Below are 23,274 nucleotides of genomic sequence, written 5' to 3'. Positions count from 1 at the left end.
CCTGATTGCCCTGCATGCCACCTCTGTGTCCACCAGCAGGTAGCAGCACAAGCCTATCTGAAAGCCAGGCCAGTCCTGCACCTGCTGGGAGGAGGCTGGCAGCGCTTGGCCCACAGACCCGTTTTGCCCATGTTGTGCTTTTTTGTTTTGTTTTAAGATTTATTTTTCTTGGAAAGACAGATCTAGAGAGGAGATATAAAGATCTTCCATCCGCTGGTTCCCTCCCAAAGTGGATGCAATGGCTGGAGCTGAGCTGAGCTGAAGACAGAATCCAGGAGCTTCTTCCAAGTTTCCCACTTGGATGCAGGGTCCTAAGGCTTTGGGCCGTCCTCAATTGCTTTCCCAGGCCACAAGCAGGGAGCTGGATGGCAAGCAGAGCAGAAGGGCCAAGAACTAGCACCCATATAGGATCCCTGTGTGTGCAAGGAGAGGACTTTAGCCACTAGGCTACTGTGCCAGGCCCCACACTGTGTTTCTAAACATCAGTTAGCTGGGATGGATGGCATGGTACAGGGTGAAGCTGCTGCCTGCAGTGCTGTCACCCTCTGCTCGAATCCTGGCAGGAATCTCCAAGGCTCTGCTTAAGCAGTTCCCCACCGATGCTTCTGGGAAAGCAGATGGATGATGGCTGCCATAGCGGGAGATTGGGATGGAGTTCCTGGCTCCTGGCTTTAGCTCGATTCAGCTGTGGCTGTTGCCCCCACTCGGGGGCAGTGAACCAGTGGAGGGAAGAATCTGTTTTTCCTTCTTTATGTCTTTCTCCATCTTTCAAGTAAAGAAATCTTTAAAAACCTGGATTTCAGACTTTTATTTTTAAAAAAGATTTGGAAATTTGAAAGTCATAGCCATACACAGACAGAATCTTTCTTTTTAACTTTTTTTAAAAAAGATTTATTTATTTATTAAAAAAATCAGATATACAGAGAGGAGGACAGAGAGGAAAATCTTCCGTCCGATGATTCACTCCCCAAGTGAGCGCAATGGCCAATGCTATGCCGAGCCGAAGTCAGGAGCCAGGAACTTCTTCTGGGTATCCCACACGGGTGCAGGGTCTCAAGGCTTTTTGGGCCATGCTCGACTGCTTTCCCAGGCCACAAGCAGGGAGCTGGATGGGAAGTGGAGCTGCCGGGACCAGAACCAGCGCCCATATGGGATCCCGGCGCGTTGAAGGCAAGGACTTTTAGTCGCTAGGCCACCACTCCACTGGGCCCCTGATATGAATTTTTGTGTTGGCTTCCTCTCACGTTAACGCCCTTTCCTTTTTCACCGTCGAGTCTTAGGGCTGGTATTGTGACAGTGGGTTAAGGTGCTGCTTGCAGTGCTGGCCCGTTTAAGTTTCACTTGCTCTGCTAATGTGGCAGGGAAGGCAGCAAAAGATGGCCTGCGTCACTCAGGCTGCTGGTGCTCATGTGGGGGACCTAGATGGAGGATGCTGTGGCTGGCCTTACCCTGCTGCTGCTGCAAACATCTGGAGAGTGAGCCAGTGGGTGGATAGATCTCTCTCGGTTGCTTTGCCTTCCAAGCAAAGTAAAAAACACATGAAAAGGCGGCGCTCTCCTTCCCCGCGGTGCCTGAGCTCTGTGTGCCCATTCCAACCTTCACTTGGTATCTTCCCCTTTTCCCTTTCCTGGTCCAGCCCCTCTGGCTGCCTCCCATGTCTAAACCTCAAGCTGGGTCCCACCAAGGGGACTTCGCACCTGCTGTCCATCCGGAGGCCTCTTCCCCCGGCTTGGTCCTCCTCCTCCTTAGGGTCCTTCCAGCCTACCGACTGCCGCACAGCCCCACCCTGTTCTAGTGTCAGTCCATCCCCTTTGCTTCTTTTCACACACCAGTAGCTGCCCATCTACTTGTGCAGTTCATTTATGTGTGTTCTCTCTCCAGGAGATGGCTCCGCCAGGGCCCCAGGGCTGTCCTGTGCTGTTCCTGCTCCTCTGGGGTCTGGGCCAGAGCCTGGCACACACTGGGCACCGCTGGACACTGGCTGAAGGTCAGGGCTGGCCATCCTTCCACTGTCGTCAAAATCCCACCAGAGAGGCTGCTCCTCACCAAATAGAGTATCCGTACGCCAACACGGGCTCAGGCCAGGGACCGGGGAGAGCTGGGAATGGGCTGAGGTCTCCCCAGCCAGGTGCCCTAACGCCCCGCCTCTTTACCCCAAGCCAATCAAGAAAACACCAGGACACAGCCGAGGTTAAGGAGACACCTGCTGCTTTGTTATAAATATATTATGTACATCCAAAACATGACAGTAAAATATTACTCCGTGTTACAGAAAAGATATTAAGGCTTTCTATTATTTACATTAAACAAGCAAGCACCTTTAAAAAAAAACAAAAAAAAACAAAAAATTTCCCCCAAACTCGCCACTCTTCCTAACACACCTGGTGAGAGAACGCCACCGTCCCCTGGCCATAGGACCGAGATTCGTTGTGGCAGCTGTGCCCTGTGGACACATCATCTTCGAAAACTTGGTTCTGGCTGGAGTCCCAGAAGTCAGGTGGCAGAGGGCAATGGGGGAGGGGAAGAGGGGCTCTCAGACAGGAGACTGTGGCTTCTCCCCACAGGGTCCTCTCTCTGCAGCCTGCCCAGAGTCCTGTCTGTCCCTATGTGGCCAAGCTGTGCTCAGGATGGTGGCTGTCCATCCCCCTACCTCACCCCACCCCGCTTAGGCCTCTGGGGACACACGGGTGTGCTTCGGGGTTCCCTGTACCCCTTGAAGCAGACAGAGTGGAGGATTGGGGTGATCCCAGTGTCAGCCACACTTGCAGGTTGCCTGGCGGACATAGGGCTCCTCCCTTTCTGGCAGAGCCGGGCTTGGCCAACAGTGCAGCTCAAGTGGCTGGGTAGGGGCCAAGGAAAGGAAACGAGAAAGGAAACGAAAATCAGTGGCTCAAGTATTCTGTGTCATGAGGGAGGGGCTGGGAGTGCCCGGGCCAGCCCAGGAGGTGTCTCTCCACCTGGGGGGAGAGGGCAGGGGGCCGGTGGAGGAGGCTGGAGTTTGGCAGATGGCTTCGGTTCAGGGGCTGGGGGAGGTTGGCAGCCGGATGGCAGCTCAGAGAAGTTACTTGATCTTCTGGGCCCATTTCATGTCGTCTGCCCGTGGCTTCTCGCCCGTCAGCGCCTGGATGAGGTCTTCCAGGCGTCGCCAGAAGCGTATCTTCTCTAGGGGGTAGTTGAGCCAGCCTGCGGTGGGGAACAGCACAGGGGGCTGACTCGGTGGGCAGTGGTTCCAGAGGCATCAGGGAAGGACCTGAGCGGGAGGGCATCTTGGAGAGCAACTGACTGAGGCACCTGGGACATGGGGACTCCCGCTAATGGGCTCAGCCCCCCCGCCACGCCTCAGTCACCTGCTTCAGGCCTCTCATCCTCATGGAAGCAGAGCTCAAACATCTCCGCCGGGAAGCCATTCCTGACTGCCCCACTTAGGCAACACCCCAGGTTTGTCACATGCCACCTGCTTCTCCGTCCTTCTATCCTGGGGGATGACCCCAACCCGAGTTTCTAATCCTCTCTTCCTGTTCTGAGTTGGCTTTTCCCACCTGACATGCAGGGGGGGGGGCTCTGCCAACCCTCAGGGCCTGACACAGCACCTGGCACACAACTGCTGCTTAATGTACATCACTCATAACTTCCTTTCATCCTGCCGCAAGCAGACCCTGCGTTCAGCTACATTTCTATGAGAAGGCTGCGGTCTGTAGGCAGCCACGCCAGGATTTGAACTCGGGCCGGCCTGAGAGCCTAAGTGATGCACTAACCCTTCTACCTTGTCCTCCCGGGGGGATGGAGAGGGCTTACTTTAATAATCTGTAAAACCCAGCTTTGGTTTTGCCTCTGGGAAGACTTAAAAACTCAAAACACACAGTACCTGTTGCTTCCTGAGCCCTACTGAGTGCCAAACTCTTTGCACCTGCCACCTTGCCAGGCTGAGCAGGGCCTCATGGCAAGAATGGCCATGGCCATCTCATTCAATGAGTAAGAAAGATGAGACCAGGTGGCCTGGGTTTCATAAGGGAGCAGCTATGGCTGACAGCATCTTGGCGAACCCCAAAAGCAGCCCTTGCACTCACGGTCTATCCTTGGCACCTCCAGCTGGGACCTCTACCTTCCCACCCTCTGAGGACGCTGACATCGCTGGCTAGGAGGCTGCACCTGTGGTGATGCAGAAGTAGGTCTCGTGTGGTGAGACGTGGTGGATACGATGGTGTTTCCGTGGCAGGATGATGTGCCAGTCCTGCAGGAGGGTGACCCAGCGTGGCAGCCCAAGGTGCGTGTGCGACCACTTGTGGATCTGGTTGGTAAAGGTTCCGAAGATGATGAGGCAGAAGACGAAGCACTCCCAGGGGTACAGCTGCTCCAGGGCCTCTGCGGGGCAGTGGAGGGGGTGCCCGGGGGCCCCCAAGGCTGTTACACAGGGTGGGGACCCCCCCACCCAGCCCTGCATAGCTGCTGGGACAGGATAGCACTCAGGCTACCATCTGCTCCCCCCAGCCTTGGTCTTCCCTTTCTTTGAGTGGGCAAATCATGCAGGAGGTCTACACAGAAAACATGGGCTCTGGGGGCTGCCAGTGTTGGCTTCCATCTTTGCTCTGACATTCCTTGGCATCTTAACTTCTTCCTCAGGAAATTGGGAGTCAAGGCTTTTTGCCCAGGTACCCCAAAACTGAGGATCATGACAAGTTGCTGTGCAGGCAATCTATCAAGAGTCTCTCCAGGACAGAGCTGGGAAGGGCTGCACAAAGCTGCAGCAGGGTGCCACGGGTACCCGTGCTTGATCCTGTGGCAGCCCTGGGGACAGTCATGGATCCAAGCCGGGGGGAAGGGAGAAGCTTTAATCACTGGCTGAGCCCCAGAGAGAGGTAAGACCTTCCTTGGCAGCCCCCAACAGACAGCAGCCAGGACATGAGTCAGCCCAGTGAAGGGGGATAGGCTGGGTGCCTCTGCCCCTGCCACTCTACCAATGCTGATGACCTCCATCATAGGGAGGCCGCTCTATGGGAAAGCAACAGGTCACGCTGCTAGGACAAGACCTGGTCCCAGCTGACCTTCCCCTGAAGTGCGAGTGAGCTAGGGCTTAGCATAAAGTGACTGCTGGGGCTGCAGAAGGACAAGTCCCTTTCCAGACATACAAGGGCAAGGCTCACAGCTTTGTTCACAGCCTGCCTTGCTTCCCACTGGGCCAAGGTGGCAAGACCAGAGGCACTCAGGGAGCTGGGCAGAATGTAGCAGGGATTAATAGGGACTGAGAAATAGAAAACACATGTTCTGTCCAAAAGGGTGGTTGACACTGAAGCCTGGCATTTCTCTCTCTCTCTCTTTTACACACACACACACACACACACCCCATCTCTGTCCTCAGTGGCCCCTTCCAGGCTGCCACCAGCAGGTGCCTCACCGAAGCTCTGGGTGCGGAACTTGTAGGCCATGTTTAGTAGGGGCAGCAGCGTCACCAGGCAGTTGTCCCCATTGGTCTCGATGAAGTCATGTCGTGTGATGGCTGTTGGGTCGATGTGGTGCTCCCGGAATGGCCGGATGAAAGCCTGGTAGGGGAGTGGGGCAGGGTGTGGAGCGGTTGAGAAACAGGCAGGGGAACCACGTTGGGCCAGGGGGGTGAGCCAGGAGACTGTGGCTGTCACTAGGGAAAGGACCGCTACAGTCTGTCCCGGGAGCTGAGAGCAGAGGTGTCCACCTTGGCCACCTCCGCCGGAGGGAAGCAGAGAGGGAGATGGAGACAGCTAGAGCCTGTGGCCCCTTGGACTGGTCACACTTAAATCTGGCCCTGCCCTAGAAATTTCCAGTTACCTCCTTGTCTGGTCAGTTTGGGTTAGTTTCTCTGCATCCAAGGAATTTGGATACAAAATAAAATCCAACTAAAATCAACAGCGAGAACCAGGGGCGAGGGAGGGTGGCTGAGGAAGGAAGGACAGGCTTGGGAGTACATGAGTTCCCATGTCCCAGACAGGACAGCCAAGGCTTGGAAGCAAAAGCACAGAGCCAGGCTCACCAGCCAGAAATACATACCTTCCCTACAATGGGCAGCTCCACAGAGCCCCACGTGTCGGCACCCCAGTGCACCATACCGGACAGGAAGTCAGCGATGAGCGCTCCTGCGACTGTGGACAAGGAGAGGATGAGCCAGATGGGCAGGTTGGTGGCAAGAGTGAGGCACACTTCTGCCTGGGTCCCCCCCAACCTCTGTTCATTAATTGCTTGTTGACTGCTGGTTCACTCATTTGTTAGGGCAAAGGTGTCCCTTCTGTATTTGGGACACTTTTATTCCCATGAAAGGAACCTCTGGCCTGATGCTATTAGCCCCAGTGTGGCCCATGGGAAAGGCCAGATGTCATGTTCTTGGAGAGTTTGGAGAATAAATTGAGCATGCTCAGATGAGGACAGCCCTTCGTATCAGTCAGGAGCTGGCTGTCCCAGGTAGCCCATATGGTGATGCCCACTTTGTTCCAGCACTGCCTGTGGCCTAAGAAACATATCTGTGGGTCTGGAGTCAGAAGAACTTAGTGCCTACAGAGAGACACACCTTCCCCTTCCTCCAGTTTTTTAAAAGTTGAGACACAGGGCTAGGCATGGTAACCTAGTGGCTAAGATCCTCACGTTACATGTGCTGGGATCTCATATGGGAACTGGTTCTAGTCCCGGGAGCCCCGCTTCCTATTCAACTCCTTGTTTGTGGCCTGGGAAGGAAGTAGACGATCGCCCAAAGCCTTGGGACCCTGCACCCACGTGGGAGACCAGGAGGAAGCTCTAGGCTCCTGGCTTCAGATCAGCTCAGCACCAATCATTGCGGCTACTTGGGGAGTGAATCAGCAGGCCAAAGATCTTTGTCTCTCCTTCTCTCTACATATTTGACTTTCCAATAAAAATAAAATAAATCTTTACAAAAAAAGTTGAGATTCAGAGAAACACACACACACCTGCCTCCTCAAATGCCTGTGAATGACGGTTATGGTGCTAGATGTAAGCCAGGGATTCCCTGCACATCTCCCATGCGGATAGCAGCAGCCCACCTGCCTGGCCAACACAGCTGCTTCCCAGAGTCCGCATCAGTAGGAAGCTCGAGTTGGAGTGGGAGTGGAGCCCAGGCACTGCAGGATGGGGTACCTGCAGCTTAGCCACTAGGCCAAAGCAGTTCACCATCAGGTACAAGTTTGTGGCATGTTTACTTCCACTTTAGAGATGTGGAAACACGTTTGGAGAGCAGAAGGAACTGTGGCAAGGTCAAATGCCAGGGCACTGGCAAGCCAGCTCTTCACCAAGCCTGACATGGTACTCTGGGGACATAGGTGGAAACTGAGTCAGGTGGCCAGTATCCTGCCTAAGGTAACATGCAGTGCCATCTTCCCTTCCCCCTGTACTTGTCACAGCACAGTACCTCCCCTTGCACACCCTTCCTTGCCTCTGTGCCTTTGCACCTGCCGTTTCCACTGCCTGGAACATTCTTTCCCAAGATGCATCAGTTCACTCCCTCAGGTCTACTCAGACATCCTCCCTGGACATCCCATTCAGCATCTTCCAGCATGCCCTGTCTCCCACTGACCTGGCATCACCTGTGACATCCTTTCTCCTTGTTCACTGGTCCCCCTGGCACTGTGGAGTGCCAGCCCCTTGAGGGCTGGAGCCTATGGCTCCATCTCAGGTCCTGAAGTGAGGCAGTAGCTCAACAAAGCATGGAGTGCAATGCCCTCGAGGGCTGCTGCTATGCAGTCACAGAATCAGACAACACCCCGTGCTGAGGACCTACTGTGTACTAAGCCTTGGCGCCCAATAGGCACTGGGAGATGGCACTCATTGCTGGACCATGTGTCTCAGGCCAGTCTCCCTGCTGACCCACGAATGAGGTACCCAGGGCCTCTAAGCTCCCTGGTGACAGGGACTAGGGCCTGGGAGACAAAAATGGGCTGCTTTTCTGCAGACCCTGAAAAATGAAGCTGGGACCCAGGGGACGGCAGTGTGGCATTACCAGACTCCCTCTTCTGCAGCCCGGGGCGAGGAGAACCTGAGACCTTGGTGTAGGCACCACAGGGAATGCTGAGCACGGGAGGATTGGGGGCTGGGAAGAAGTTGGGATCCAGCAAATTCCTGGTAATCAGGGTGGGCGTGTGGCATGCAGAGGCTGGAGGAGCTGGGCTGGGGCTGGCCAGAGCTGGTATGTCCAGGCCCCAGCCAGGGTGAGGTAGGCAGGGTTTAGAAGACAAAGAAGGACTCTGAGTCCACTGCTCCTCCCCGACCCCTCCTTCAGTGCTCCGGGCAGTCACAGAACTTGCCCGTGGCAGCCTGGGACGCGAAGAGGCAGGTGGCTCTACCTCCCACACTAGCAGCTGTTCCCGCCTCTCAATTCCATCCATCACCACTGCCACCTGTGTATTTGGGTTTTACTGTGGATAAATCCCTAGAGACAGGTACAAAGGCAGACAATCAACCCACTTCTGCAACCCAGACCTGGCTGTTCCTATGAGCTTGGTAAACACACAGGAGACAGTTTTCTAGTTTAGACAGAGCAGGTCCTAGAGCCCTAAAGACTGCAGGGAATACAGGAGAGAAATACAGCAGAGAAATGCCAGCTCTGTCAGTTTAGTGTCCCGATTTTTATGCAGCCATGACTCATCAAGATGGCCTGCCTTTCTGAACGGCTCGATCCCGAGGGCAGGATGCCTGGGGCTGAGGGGGCTGGCACAGCCCATGGGTTGGTCGTGTGGGTGGAAGTGGAGGCACCAGAGTGGACAGGGATTCTAGAGAGGGGATCTGAGGGTTCATCTCTCCCCAAAACGATGGGTGATTTTTTTTTTTTTTAATTTTCCTGAAGTAGACAGAATCGGAGCTCCCATCTGTGGGCTCACTCCCACTGGAATAGCTGGGACTGGGTGGGGGCTGGGAACTCAAGCACAGTCTCCCAGGAGTCCAGGTCGCTGACTCATCATCTGCTGCCTCCAAGGTTGCTGGAGGTGGGACATGAACTCTGGATCTGGGGTACTGGAGGGGGGCATCTTAGATGGGTTATCTACCAATAGACCAACACTTGCCCCTTAGAGGTGAATCAGACCTCCATGTCTATATATATATGTTTGAAAGCCAGAGTGATAGGGAGGGAGAGAGGGAGAGAGAGAGAGAGAAACAGATGCTTCATTTGTGATTTACTCCTTAAATATCATAATGGCCAGGGCTGAGCCAGGCTGAGGCCAGGAGGCTGGGACTCCATCTGGGTTTACCACAGGACTGGCAGGAGCATACTTGAGCCATCCATCCTTCCTGCCTTCCTAGGCGCACTGGCAGGGAGCTGGATGGGAAGCGCAGCAGCCTGGACTTGAATAGGTGCTCCAATATGAGATGTCAGTCTTGTAAGTAGTGGCTTAGGCAGTGGGCCACCACTCTGACCCCTGGGAAGTTAAGTCTTGACTCCAAACTTTACAAGAACTTACAAGATACTGATTAGCAGTGGCAGGAATCATAAGATGTTCCCTAAATTAAAAAAAAATATTTATTGACTTTAAATAAATTTCCTCTGGTAAAAAAAAACAAAACCAGAAGAACCTACACACTGACACTGTTCATAAACAATCCAAAAACCAAGGGCTGGCATTACGGTACACCAAATTAAGCTGTTTGTGAAGCTAGCATTCCATAATGGAATATTGGTTCTACTACTGGCCTGACTTCCTCAGATGATGGTCCAAGTACTAGGGACCCTGCTGGGAGATTCTGATGGGAGTTGCAGGCTCCGAGCTTCCACCTGGCCCAACCCCGGCTATTGTGTGCGTTTGGGAAGTGAGCAGGCAGATGGAGGACTGCTATCATTCTTTTAAATAAATAAATCTTGAAAAAGAAACAGATTCTATACCCCTGTACAGGCTTAGCAGACTTCCTTCTAAGTCTGTGCGGGGGGTGTTGGCCAACACAGAAAGTGTGTCCACAAAGTGGGCAGCAGCCTTCCCGCAGGCTCAGACCCTAGCGTGCTGATCTGTGACAGCAGATATTTCCAGCCCCCAATCAGGTTCTCGGGGCTTCTCGACTCTTGTCCCTCCTCTCCCTTGCCTCCCTGGAACTGTTTCAAGCAAACCCAGAACTGCTTCTACAATGGTATGGCGTGATCTTGCCTGTTCTAGAACTTTACATAAATGGGCTCCTAAGGGATGTGCTATTATGGGTCGGTCTTCCCTCTGCAGTGCAAGGCTTCCATGGTCCCACAGGGAGGGGTGGCCCACTGTGGCTCACCGTGTTGCCTGCTGAGTCGCATCCCCCCATGTGCATGCAGTTGGACGTATGTCTAGGCTAGGCAGTCTGAGTGCAGGTGCAGTATGGGGCCCAGTGCAGGCCTGCATGTAACTGTCCGATATCCGTCCTCATGTCCTCTGGGTGAAGCTGTCAGGGGCTCTGCTATACCTGACAGTAATTGAGTGCTCGTAGGCCCTAGGCCTGTACCAGCCTCTTAAGTGCTTTATCTCCTTAATCCCTAAGCTTTACCAAGGCCAGGCCTAGGTGCTTCCACATCTTTATCTTCATAATCATCCTGAACATTTAATCCCCACAGGTGAGGATGAAAAAAAACAGCCCTGGGAAGGCAGCACTGGTGACAATGGCTAATACTCACGAGCGTGCCTTGCCAGGGATGTTAAAGTATGTCCTTGCAGGTAGTCAACTCCCCATTCTTCTATTTTTTAATATTTTAAAAGGATTTATTTATTTTATTGGAAAGGCAGATTTACAGAGAGAAGGAGAGACAGAAAGATCCTCCATCCTCTGGTTCACTTCAAGTAGCCACAATGGTCGGAGCTAAGCTGATCAGAAACCAGGAGCCAGAAACCTCACCTGGGTCTCCCACGTGGGTTCAGGGTTCCAAGTCCCTGGACCATCCTCCACTGCTCTCCCAGGCCACAATCAGGGAGCTGGGTGGTATGCAGAGTAGCCAGGACATGAACTGGTGCCCATGTGGGATCCTGGGACTTGCAGGGGGGAGGATAAGCCAATTGAGCTAACAGGTGACACCCGTACTCCCCCAACTCCCCGTTCTTTATATGTGAGCTTTCTGTAGGAGCCTTCCTTCCAGAGAAAGCATAATATGTCTGGGGGAAGGAAAGAACCATTCAGTGGAGATGCTTGCCGGATACTACTCTGGCCAAATCCCAAAACAGCAGCAGCCTACACAATATGTGCTCAGAACTCTGAACTATCAAGGTTACCAAAACAGGAGCCTGAGAATCTGCCATTGGTGACGGGAACCTAAAAGGACATGGCCATAAAATGTAATGTGTCCCTGCACTGGGCAGCATTGTGGCCTGACAGGTTAAGCCAGTACCTGCAGTGCAGGCATCTGAGGATAGATTCATGCACCTGGGGAAGCAGCAGAAGATGGTCCAAGTACTTGGACCCCTCCAGCCATGAGAAAGAGCCAGATGAAGTACAGGACTCCTGGCTTTGGCCTGGCCCAGCCCTGGACACTGTGCTCATTTGGGAAGTGAGCCAGCAGATACACAATCTCCCTGTCCCTGTCTCTGTAACTTAGCCTTTCAAATATATCAGTGAATCTTAACAAAACACATACTGCATCTTGGAAGAGATCCCGGAACAGAGGACACTTTGGGTAAAACCGGAGAAAATCCAGGAAGCAGGGGAATTTGAGTTCCTAAGGATGTACTTGTGCTGGTTCACACTGTTACACACAGAGGATGCGCCACGTGAACTACGGAGGAAATCGGGGGCAGGATGCCCATGTGAACTCTGTTCCAGCGCTGTTTTTTTTTTCCTGCAAATCTGAAACTGTTCTAAAAATAAAGTCTACGCGCAAAAAAACACTGCAGCCTCTCCCTTCATGTCCACAGGGGCAGGTGGGCACAGGGCCCAAGCTTCCAGAAAGCTCCGAGGGGAAGGACACCTCAAGGTCACGGAGTACAGGAGTAGGGCTGGGGTCCTCCCTGGGGATGAGCTTGTTGTCATGGAGCAGGACAGCCCAGTAGCCCTCTGTGCACTGCGCACACGGCTCTTGGGAGCAGCTCGAGTACCGCCCCCCTCCAGCCTCAGTACCCGTGCTTCCCAGCCCATGGGGCGGGGTGGACAGGTGCTTCAGACAGGAAGCCACAGTGGATGTGGAGGGAGGAGTCCCCTTCACTGGCCACGCTGAGCATGGGCAGTAGACTAACTGCCCAGGCTCTGGCCTGGGGGCAGGGCAGCAGAAAGAGCCACACAGAAGCCCTTTGTCTCAGCTTCAGTGGCAGCGGCGCGTAGCCGATGTAGCCTAGAGGCGGCTTCGGTCTGCTCATCTCTTAGTCCTGTGGACACTTGCACAGGGGACCAGTCTCTCTGGGCTCCCTAGACTCACTGGTGACTTGAGATAGTTCCTGGGACCCTAGGGGGTTGTGTGTGTGTGTGTGTGGGCACGGGTGATTCTTGGTCCTTCCCTTCCTCCAGAGCAGCTGAGACCCCAAGGCGGACACTGGGGAGGGGAGCCCAGGGCTTTGCTCATAGCTCTTGGGTCCAGACTCGGTCTACTGCCTTTCGGCTAAGTCCTGGCTTGCAGCTGGCCATGACTGAGGTTGGCTGTGATGCGTCAGAAAGCCATGCCCTCTGCCCAGAAGGTCCCCACCCCCTCCTGACTCAGCAGCTGGCAGCTCTGGATACCAACCATCATCCATTCATTTGCCCACTGCGTCATGACACCATCGTGCTTACAGTGGCTACTGCTGAGCTTAATATGACCAATCCTGTGTCCCGCAGGCCTCTGTCCTACAGGTATGCTGGGCTGTTCTTCCTGGGACATCCAGTCTCCTGGGAGCCCCTCCCCAGCCCCCCTTCCTACTCCCTGGAAGCACCAGCCCAATCTTGCCTGCTGGCTTTCTGGCTAGACCCCAGCCACGCTACTGCAGGCACTTGGCTGGGGGTTCGGGGGCTGCTGCCAGTGCCTGGGCTTTGAATGCCAGTCCTGCACCTGGCAGCCTCTGGGGTAGCTCCCTGGTTCTGCTGCCCACCAGGCCCACGTCATGGTGCCCTCAACTCCTTCTTCCCTCACTTCCACAGTCAGCCTGGCAATCTCACATCCTGGCAGCTCTACTGGCACAACTCCCCTCCTGTGCCCGACTACTGCTTGAGGCTGCCATCTTCCCTCGCCTGTGCTGTGGCAGTTACCACCTCATCCCTGGCCTTCCCCACCTACAGCCACCTAGCCTCCCAGTAACACGAAACAATGTCTGCTCTGCAGCAAACTCCCCCAAGGCTTCTTGGGGCTGTGTGAAATCAAAATGGAGTCCAGACCACAGCCCCAAGGCCCTGCACCATCTGGACCCCACGGCTTATTTTCTTTCTGGCCATTCGCTCCAGCTAGTTGGTGACCGTCCCACTCCCTGACACCCAGGTCTGCAGCAGCCCTGAGGTCATTGCACTGGCAGTCTGTTCCTCCCCGCCAAGATGTCTGCAAGGCCCTCTCCTTCACCTCTTCCGTCTCCATGCCGATGTCACGGTTCTTGCCTTATCTACATGTGGCTCCCAACACTGGGTCGTGCGCCTGGGCTTATGAACTGGCTTCTGCCCTCCCTGGTTTCCCAGGCCTGCCCAGGGCACCAGAAGTTCTCAGGAGATAGTGACAGGTAGGGGCAGGCTCAGCAGGCTGGCACGGTGCCCTCACCTCCTGCATGTTCATACACAAATCAGGGCGGTGATTTGGATTGATTGGGGCCTATGCAAACACAACTATCAGGGGACTGTGTCTCTTATCAGCCCGGAGGCAGAGGTGTGATGGGGAAGCGGGCGCTGCACATGGAGACTCCAAGATGGCAAACTCCCTGGCCAGGGAGTGGGATGCCCGGGCCACAGGCAGGGAATTGAGGTGGGCACCTAGGGGACTGGCGTGGACGCCCCTAGGCTCTGGGCACTGCAGACACTGCATCACTACCCCTGGAGGAGATGCTGTCTGACGGAGAAAGAAAACTGATTGAGAGGACGCTTGGAAGCCTTGCCAGTGCAGACCTATAGCCAGCTGCAGGAATGTTCTGGGAGCAGATGATATGGAAACGCACAGGCCAGAAACTCCTTAATCCTCAGGTTCAGAAAACAGATCAAAGAGAGGTGCTTCTTGCAGGCAGGGGAACTCCCATGTCCTCAAGTCCAGATAACAGATCAAGGAAAGGTTCTTGCTAGTGGAACAAATTGTGTACTAGTAAACCCCCTCTTGCTGTTAATATGTAACTCAATTACTGCCTCAAACCCTCCTTCCTCTTACCTATATGACTCTCAGTCTTTAAGTCTGATGCTGTTAATAAACCTTGGCTACTGGCCATCAGTCAGTAGTTCATGTGTGTGATCATCAGCTCTGTGTCCATTGCTGCTGGTCAGCGGACAGTCCAAGGCTTGGATGGGTCAGGATTTGTGATCCAAGTCTCGGCCATTGCCCAGGTAAGGGCCCATAGGCAGGCAGGTGCCAGGGCCTCCCGGGGGAATGCAACCCTGGCCTCCTTACCAGGCCATTGCACAAAGCATGACGCCTATGGCAGGGTCTGGGACCTGGGAGATGCATGCTGTTAAAGTGGTCAGTGTGGCCAAGCACAAGCTGTGGTGGGTAACCAGGGTCACTCAACTCCCTTCCAATGTCCTCTGAGCCTTTTCATCTTTTCAGTACTTAAGCATGCCCTCATTTTGTTTGCATCATAGCTGTGGGAGGCAGGGCACATGCCCAAGGCCGCAGAGCCAGGAGGTGGTGCAGCGAGGAGATAAGGGTGTATGTGTGTGTGTGTGTACATGAACACATGTAAGTCCCTGCCCTCCCTGGGGGAGAGGGGAGGTGCCTAGACTTCCCAGAACTGGAAGGGTTAACTACATTCCCTTCCAGCTGGTCCAGCCCAGATGGCTCCATTAGGAGCCTGTGCACTATTGGCTTAGGTGAACAGAATGCTTTTAATGAGCTTGTAGGAGCTGAACCCTTAGGGAGGGCCGGGCAGGACCAAGAGAATAGCCGACTCTCAGCCTGAGAGCCGAGCACTGCAACAGTCCAAGGACCGGAAGGAGACAGAGAAGGAAGAAGCAGACAGCCAGAAGGAAACTGAGGCACTCTGGGGTCTGGAAGTAGCGCAGTGCCCTCAACAGCAGGGCTGCTGGGGGAGGCGTGGCTTAGGCCTGTCCCTCCTTGACTGGCACCGTGGTTTCCCTTCTGGAGAGTGGTGACAGCCTTTGCACCCAGCTGCCAAGGTGTGGGCAGGCGAGGATTGACAGGTGGGAACCCCTGCAGGTACTCATCAAGTTCAGCTCATGCCTTCACTGATTAGGCAGTCAAGTACCTGCTGGGTGCTAGGCCTGGTTCTCAGGGCTTGGACTTAGCAGGGAATGAAACGGATGAACCTTTCTGCCCTCGAGGAACTGGCATTTGAGTGTGGGGGAGGGCTGGTGACAGGGAATAAAAACCTGTGCGGCAAGGCTGGGGCAGGAAGGAGGAGTCTGCTCTTTTGGGAGGACACAATTAGGGATGGCCTCTTTGAGGTGACCTCTGAGGGAGTGAGTGGCCATGTTGGCATCTGCAGGAAAAGTTCTAGGAGCAGGCAACTCACTGCCAAGGCCACTATCAGATGGGAATTGCGTGAGTGGGCACAAGAGGAGGAGATGTGAGGGAACAGAAACTGCAGGGCTGCCCTGGGCTTCTCCCATGGGGAGGATGTGCTCTGACCGAGGTTCCTGCAGGACACCTATGGTCACTGCGAAAACTGGATGGTGGCAGGCAGAGGTGGAGACAGGGAGGCCCCCAGGGACCATCCCAGGAAGGACATGGGGCTAACCGGGGCAGGTGGGAACAGTGGTTAGATTCTAGGTGCAGACTGGAAAGCAGAGTCAAGACCATTTGCTAGGGGTGTGCATGTGGAGCATCAGAGAGGCAGTGACGGTGTCACATGGGGGGTGGGCTTAGGTGACAGTACGCATCATGTGCCACTGAGACTGGGAGGTGGTGCTGCCAATATGTACCTGACCCCCCCCCATGCGCGCATGTACACGCCATCAACACCAGAAAGCCAGGCGAGGGGCGGCACAATGGGCACTCACCGACACCCAGGATGACGAGGGGTGTGTGCTCCCAGCGGGCCAGCAGCAGCAGGTACAGCAGGTTGTGGGCAATGAGGCTGAAGCACAGGACTACGCAGCACCACTCCTGGAAGCGCTTGCCTGTGGGAGCCAGGGAGGTGCGAGGTGAGTATGGGCAGGCACGGGCAGCATCCCCCTTCCCCAGGGACCCTGCAACCAACCACAGGCTGAGCCTGCAGACTCCCCAGTGCACAGACAATGACACTGAGGCCAGGGGAAGGGCCTGCCCACAGTACACATTCAGGGCCGGATATGTTATGCCAGGCACAGGGTCCTCTTGAGAGCAGGCCCAGTGCGGTCAATTCTCCCCACACTGCTGGCTCTGGGAATGCCAATCCACTGGCAGACAGGACCAGAAGTAGGGACTCCTGGGCCTCTCTGGGCTCTCTGCAGATAGCAGAAGGCACCTGCATAAGCAAGTATCTGGCTTAGAATCTTGGGGACACCTCCTCTACCTTTCTTCAATCAGGAGGCTCAGACCCTGCCTGAGCCGCATCGTTCAGAACTCCAGGCAACGAGTTGGAAATTCCTGGAGAAACAGGGACCTGGGAACAGTGAGCATCTTCTTCTTTTTTTTTTTAAGATTTATTTATTTTTGTTGAAAAGGCAGATTTACAGAGAGAAGCAAGTGGCCACAACAGTCAAAGCTGAGCCAATGAGAAGCTAGGACCCAGGAACTTCTTCCGGGTCTCCCATGTGGGATTCCAAGGCTGTGGGCCGTCCTCGACCACTCTCCCAGGCCGCAAGCAGGGAGCTGGATGGGAAGTGGAGCAGCTGAGACATGAACCAGTGCCCATATTCAATCCCAGTGCTTGCAAGGAGAGGATAAGCCAATTGAGCCCTCATGCCAGGCCCTGCAAAGAGCTTCTGAGGCAGGGTGAGCGAATCTTTTTTTTTTGCCAAAGGCAATTCGGAAATTCATGATGTCATTTTGCAGGTCATACAAAATGATCACCTTAAAAATGAGCTGCCTCCAGATGTACTGGATTTTGAATCCCACCTGGGGTTGCCTTGGCAGGTCAGATCAAAACAATTTACTGGCCCCTACATCGCCTGTTTCTGCACTGGGACCTAAGTTCGAGCAATCTTTATTTGAGCTAAAAGCTTTGGGAATAACCTAAGTGTCCATTGCTTTGGAGTCAACCAAATTAACTCAGTCTACAGCCCCTCTGCAGCCAGGAGAAGGACTGGATAGCTGGTTCCATCTGGACATGTCAAGACACTGTGGCAGCTGCCCAACAGCAGCCATCTACATCAACAAACAAAACCCTCCTCACCCACTCCCGTGTGGATGCACTACCTATGAAAGTCAGTTACACATTCGATACAAATAGGAGGATAACAAGAAGAGCAGGTGAGGACACAGAATGCATGTGACAGAAGGTGTGACAGGGCTGCTTGGGAATTGCCAGATTGCCAGGCAGCTGGGCCTGAGGTGTGAACAATCCCTGAGGGCCTGGTCAGTGCTGAACAGTCCCATTTGCCAAGCCTGTTTAGGGACAGCTATTCAGATGATAAAACTGAGCGTTAGGATGGTCAACAAACAGCCCAAGGCCACCAGCTGGGCAGCTTCAAGCCAGCATCCTGTAACCCAGATGTATGGCTCTCCCAATGTCATCCTGTTTGGGATCCATCCCAACGTCATGCTGGGTCAGAAGCCCAAACCCACTTTCAACCTGAGGTCACCTGCGGCTACCCGGCCTCCTCTGCACCTGGTTGACCTGACGCTGCTCCCCCCACTCACCCTCCGGAAGCCAGTCAAGACAGCACCTCCAACCTGTGCTCCCCAACATGGGCTGGGCCTGGGGCGCAGACTGTGTGATGCTTGCCCTGCCCCAACTTGAACGGAAACCCAGGGGGCCTAGAACCGGGTCTGGCTCCCCATCAGGGCCTCAGCATCCAGCTGATGCTCTATAAATGCTCAAGAAATAAGGAATGCTCTCACCAGAATCCTCGACGGAAGGCACAAGGCCACATTTCTGGGAGTCCCTTCCTCCCCCACACACCTTGGGAAAGAAGCAAGAGGCTCCCCGTTTGCTGGGGAAACTGAGGCTCAGGCAGGAAGAAGACCTGGACCAGGCTGCACAGTAGCACACTGCTGCTTCTAACCTCCCCTGAACCAGAAGAAACTCCTGTGCAAAGAGCAAGGTTTAGGGGGAAGGGACACCCAGAGGCCTTGGGAGAGGACATTGAGGCCCAGAAAGGGCAGGGAGCTCCCAGCAGGACACACAGCACAGAGGCTGGCTAGAGCTCCACCTCAAATCTGCTCTTCTGCCAGAGTGATGGCCATGAGGCACTTGGTCCTCCTGCCTCGGCTGCCCCTTCTCCCACCAGGACCCTCTCCCTCTGGTTCCTGTGTGGCCAGAGGAGGGGTCTAGAAGCTGGGAGCTCCAGGCGTGGGGGCAGGAGCAGCAGGTAGGAGCGCAGGGGGAGGTAGCTGGAAGAATGTGAGGGGGAGGCCTCCCTTTCAACCGCGCACCTGTCCCCAGCCTGCGTGGAGAGTGAGGGCAGAGCCCAGAGCAGCAGGATCAGATAAGATAATACACCTCCCCACTGTTGCTACCCACCGCCCACGCCACCAGTGTTGGGCTCCCAGGGAATGGGTGGGGTGGGGGTGGCCCACAGGGCAGGCTGCACTCTGAGAGTACGCTCTGCTCTCAGCTATTGCAAAAGGACCCGGATTTTAAAATCCCATCGAGTTCCTAGCATCCTGCTTCCCTGAGAACACAGGGCTCTGGGCAGCCCAGACTAGAGCAGCAGGGGCTGTCCCGACTGCTGGGCAAGGGCTCTGGGTCCCCTGTGGGCCTGTCCTCTTCCTGGGACCTCCTGTTGGCACCTTGGCTGGAAGATGGCCCTGGTCTGGCCCTGGCAGGCTCCTAACATCTCAGAACTCAGGTCCCAATCTGCTTGAGCAGGGTATCGTAGAATCCCACTGCTCAGATGAGGAGATCAACGCACATGCTGGGCCAGTGACCTGCAGAGCCCTGTTCCCACGCTGAATACCCACGCCTGGCCAGCTGACTTCCATGGTGAAGGCCATTATGTGGAACCTAGAACACCTCCCACCTGTGTTCCAGTTCCGGCCCTGCCGTGGCTGCCTCCTACGTGACTCTGGACAGGTCACTTGGCACTCATGAGTTGTCTCTGGAGTAGGGGTGGCAGACGGGCCAGGCACTGTTGGCAGGTCCAACGGATTCAGCCCCTGCTTGTGTCACGGACCTGGCCCAACCCCAAACAGCACAGCTTTGGGACGTGTGCATTTGTCACCTATGCAGGTGGGTTATATGTGTGTGCAATTTGCATGTATCACACACGTGACATCTATACACGTTATATCCTGTTATATGTGTGGATATTACTTGTGTTTGCACATGTACATGGTGTTGTATGTGCATGCGTAGGGATATATTAAGTGTGTATGTGGGATGTTTTGTGCATACACATGTGTGCGTGCTAAGCAGGTTTAGTATTACATGTGTGTATGAGTGTGGCATTGGACCCGTGTGTGTTCCATGCATATGTATGAGTGGTGTTACTTGTGTATGTATGTTATATACACAACCTTTACACATATCATATTTTATGTGTACTTGTGTATGTGTGGATACTATGCATTTGTGTGTGTGTGTGTGGCATTATGTGTGGATGAGTGGCCTGTGTGCAGAAGTATAAATGTGTATCCATATGTATCTGACAGTCTCCCAGCACTCCCACCTCAGGGCCCTGCACGCTCTGCTTCCCTGCTCTGACCTAATGCTTCTGTCAAAGTCCTCATGTCCCCTTTCCCCCTTCAGGTCTCTGTTCCAAGGTCACCCGCCTTCCTTGCCCCAGGCTGCAATGCCCCCTCCCCTTCCCTGTTTTGATCCGCCTCACTGCACCAATTACTGTCAGGCTCCTGAGCCGCTTCCTATCTCCCCACTCAAATGCCAGCTCTGCTTCTCCTGGCTTGGGGGGTAGCACTTGGGTCAGGGACTGGAATGTAGGCTATGGGAGCCTCAGGTGCATTAAGCTGGGTCCCACAGTTTGTAGGCCAGGCCCAGAGGGGTCAGAGAACTTGTTTGTCCAAGACCAAGGGCAAGGAGATGGAGGTCAACAGCAAGGCCCAAGGGGTGGCATTGGGAGAAACCTGTTTGGCCAGTCCTCCCCACCCTTCCCCCAGGCCAGGGGAGATGGGGCCTTGATGGTGGCTTAAGCACTGCCAAGCTGTCTGTCTCTGCAACCTCAGACCCCAAAGGCCAGGGGCACTTGGGGACAAGGGCGTGGGCAGAGTGTGGTCTCTTGAGGAGGTCCAGCATGCCCTAGGAGGATGTAGGCCAGCTGAGAGCAGGTAGGGTTGCCTTCAGTGGGCAGATCTGCCCAAGCAAGGGGGCAGCCCTTGGGCAGGCACTGTGGAGCAGCAAGTGAAGCCACCACTTGGGCCTCTGGCATCCAAAGGACAGGCCACACCATTCCGAATGCCAGTTGAGAGGTGGATCCCTAACTTCTGGTCTAGCCTCCTCAGCAGCCCCAGTGCTCAATGCACCTAGCATGCGGCACATGATTCAAGTGCTTGAGTCATGCTACCCACGTGGGAGACCTGGAGCTCCAGCCTTCAGCCTGGCTCAGCCCTGGCTACTGTGGGCATTCAGGGAGTGAACCAGAAGACAGAGCTGCTTGTCACCCTACCTTTCAAAACAATAAATCTTGTGAAATAAAAGGCTGGGGCGGGGGTGTGGGGAGTGTGCCTTGGATGCCTCTGTTCCCAGGAGGGGAGGGTGATGACTGGCACGTGAGGCAGCTTGCTCTGATCTCACAACTAATGGGATCACAACAGACAGCAAGCACCTCCTGTGTGCTGGGCACTGCACCGAAGTGGATCACGTTGGTCTCTTTGCCTAACTACACTAAGGGGGAATAGGAAGTTGGTTCTGTGTTCACCCTGGAGGTGAGGAAGCCAAGCCGGGCCTGGATCACACAGCTAAGCAGCCACATTGGATGTCTACCCCAGGAGGGCATGGGCTGAGTGGGGAGGGGCAGCCAGCCACTGAGCAGGGAGGGGCCAGAGCAGGCTGAGCCACTTGCAGCCCCCCTATGTCTAGTCTGGCCAGTTTGGATCCAGCAAGAAAATGCCAGAAAAGGGGTCTGCCAGGGACAGCATCACTCTCTGGCCAGCCAGGGCAAGAAGCCAAGGCGGCAGTGGCCCCAGGCCCATGCCAAGAGAGGGGGCTGTGCAAGGGTGACTGCCCAGCAGGAGGAAAGATGTCAGAAGGGTTGACAAACAAAGCTGCTGGATGCACTGGCGACACTCAGACCACCCAGACAGGGGGCCTCTAGGAGCTCTGGGCCACCTGACTCAAGGCATTTCCTTAAACACTGGGGACCCCGAAGTTTCCCGAGGGGACAGGCTGGGAGATTCCTGGGGTTCCCTAGGAGTCAGAGAAGCTGTGAGGTTTGCTGCTTCCTGCAGCACAAATGTTGGGCCAGGGGCTTAGGAGCCAGACAGAACTTTGCTGGGCAGAGTTGGAGCCGATGCCTCCCACCTGGGATCTGGTCTGGGGGAAGGTGGGGGGCTGCACTCCCCAGGTCCTGTGAAAGGCAGTCACTACACCTGTGTGTGTGTGGTGCAGGGTGGGGGGCGGGGGAAAAGGGAGGATGGAGGCCGCGAGGGAGGGATGTCCGTGAGGCTTGGATTGGTGAAGGGTGATGCGCCCCACTGGTGCTTCGGGGAAAAGGGAGGAGACCCGGATCCCTATCCCGGCTGGAGATAACTGGGATGGGGCTTGGGGGGAAGGGCAGCTAGAGAGCTAGGGTGTGGACACCTAAGCCTGGGGTACTAGGGGGTTAAGATTCGGCTTTAAAAAACCCAGGGACAAAGCCTGTAGCTTGAGGGGCTGCCTCGGGCTTGGGCTGGGTCCGAGGGTGGGGGTTTTTTAGTGCCGCTCACTGCAGCCAGAGGCGCCCCGGGGCCCGAATTCCAGAGCTGCGACTGCCACCGGGAGTAGTTCCCTAGCCCTGGGGAGCTGACTCCGTAGTTCCTTCACTGGGAGTGTCTTTGCAGCAGAGAAAGTCGCGGTGCCCGGGGCTGCCTGGAGCTTGGAAGGGCCGCCGGGAAAGGGGCTCCAGACCCCAGCGCGCGAGGTGCAAGTTAGAACCCGGCTTGGACTTCCGCTTCTGGGCCCGGAGTTCCGACCTGAGGGGCTGGGGTTCCGATCAAGGGAACTCAAGTCGTTGTCCACAGCCTGAGCTTCCTGCCTACAAGGCCCGGAGGGAGCCCCGGAGGTCTTACCTGGAGAGTAGAGCGCGGCCAGCTCGCGGGCCCCGGCGTGCTGCGCACCCCAGCGCCTGCAGTACGTCGCTTCGTCCTCGTCCAGCTCCGGCTGCTGGCCCGGCGCGTCCTGGGCGTCCGCCATGGCCACTCGCCGGGCCCGTCCGGTGCGCTCTGCTTGCGGCGGTGGCGGCTTTGGCGGCAGGGCCGCTGAACCGCGGCGAGATCACGCCGCCCAATGACCGGCCAGCGCCGGGCGCGGCGGCGGCGCGGGCGGGGACCTCGCCCGGTCGCGCGTCACAGCCAATCGGGGCTCCCGGCGGAGCGGTGCTGGCCAATCGGTGACCGCCGAGCCGCAGCCAACCGCGGTGCCGGGGGCTGGGCCGCAGCTGGGCGCAGCTGGGCGCGGAAGCGTGGGGAGGCGGCGCAGTCTCGCCTGTCTTTCCCGGTCTGGCTGGTGACTCCGGCCTCGGGTTAGATTCCGAACCCTTGAAAACTCGGGGTACAGCGCTGCCCAACTCGGCCTTGGTGTTCGGCCCCGTCCAGTAGTCCCCCAAAGCCCATAGTCGGGTGTTTCTTCTGCTTGCACTATTAAGTGCCCACTGTGTGCAGGTAATGCGCCAGGAGGGTGTCTGTTGGGCTGCAGCCAGGGATAGGCACTTGGGCACTTTATGCAGTGTTCCCTAGCGGGGCCGCTTGGCCCACCCTACTGTGTGTTGGGCTGTGGGGAGCCAGGGGTACCCTCGTGACGCTGCAGGATGCGTGGACCCCTCCACCCCCGTGCTGGGTGCTAGAGGAGCCGCATGCTCTATGCGCTTAGTAACCAACCCCCTCCGCTCCCGAGAGAGGCCTTGGTGGCCGCCTGCTCCAGGTGCCCCCTCCTGCAGTCACTGTGACATCACCCTGTTGTGCCTTCACACTTGTCGCCCACAGTGAGTCTGTAGCTCCCGGAGAGAGGGGTGGGGTGGGAG

General features: G+C 55.7%; 1 protein-coding gene across 2 annotated transcripts; it reads right to left on the bottom strand.

Annotated features, from left to right (window-relative positions):
* Positions 1-2,110: 2,110 nt before the first annotated feature.
* LOC121157267 (plasmanylethanolamine desaturase) lies at positions 2,111-22,554 on the bottom strand. 2 transcript variants are annotated; one of them, XM_040981323.1, is made up of 6 exons: positions 22,325-22,554; positions 16,021-16,140; positions 6,028-6,110; positions 5,393-5,537; positions 4,150-4,362; positions 2,111-3,183 (listed from the first exon to the last, which is right to left on the bottom strand). In XM_040981323.1, the coding sequence occupies exons 1-6, from the start codon at positions 22,446-22,448 to the stop codon at positions 3,062-3,064; spliced, it is 807 nt and encodes a 268-aa protein (XP_040837257.1). In that variant the 5' UTR covers positions 22,449-22,554; the 3' UTR covers positions 2,111-3,061. The 2 variants fall into 2 exon arrangements, with proteins under 2 accessions (XP_040837257.1, XP_040837256.1); XM_040981322.1 differs by having other exon boundaries at positions 2,113-3,183; positions 6,019-6,110; positions 22,325-22,527.
* Positions 22,555-23,274: the final 720 nt, after the last annotated feature.

Source organism: Ochotona curzoniae, unplaced genomic scaffold (assembly GCF_017591425.1).
Source record: "Ochotona curzoniae isolate NIBS_2020 unplaced genomic scaffold, NIBS_Ocur_1.0 contig_3520, whole genome shotgun sequence".
In the NCBI taxonomy this organism is placed as follows: Eukaryota; Metazoa; Chordata; class Mammalia; order Lagomorpha; family Ochotonidae; genus Ochotona; species Ochotona curzoniae.
The sequence above is the reverse complement of the archived record's forward strand: the minus strand, read 5'-3'. Positions and strand labels throughout refer to the sequence as shown.

Excerpts from the sequence above, each read along its gene's own strand:
- LOC121157267 (XM_040981322.1), bottom strand. The coding sequence starts at position 22,448 with ATGGCGGACGCCCAGGACGCGCCGGGCCAGCAGCCGGAGCTGGACGAG. Across the intron at positions 16,141-22,324 it reads GGCCGCGCTCTACTCTCCAG|GCAAGCGCTTCCAGGAGTGG; the intron begins GTAAGACCTCCG and ends TGGCTCCCACAG. Across the intron at positions 3,184-4,149 it reads CTACTTCTGCATCACCACAG|GCTGGCTCAACTACCCCCTA; the intron begins GTGCAGCCTCCT and ends TCCCCACCGCAG.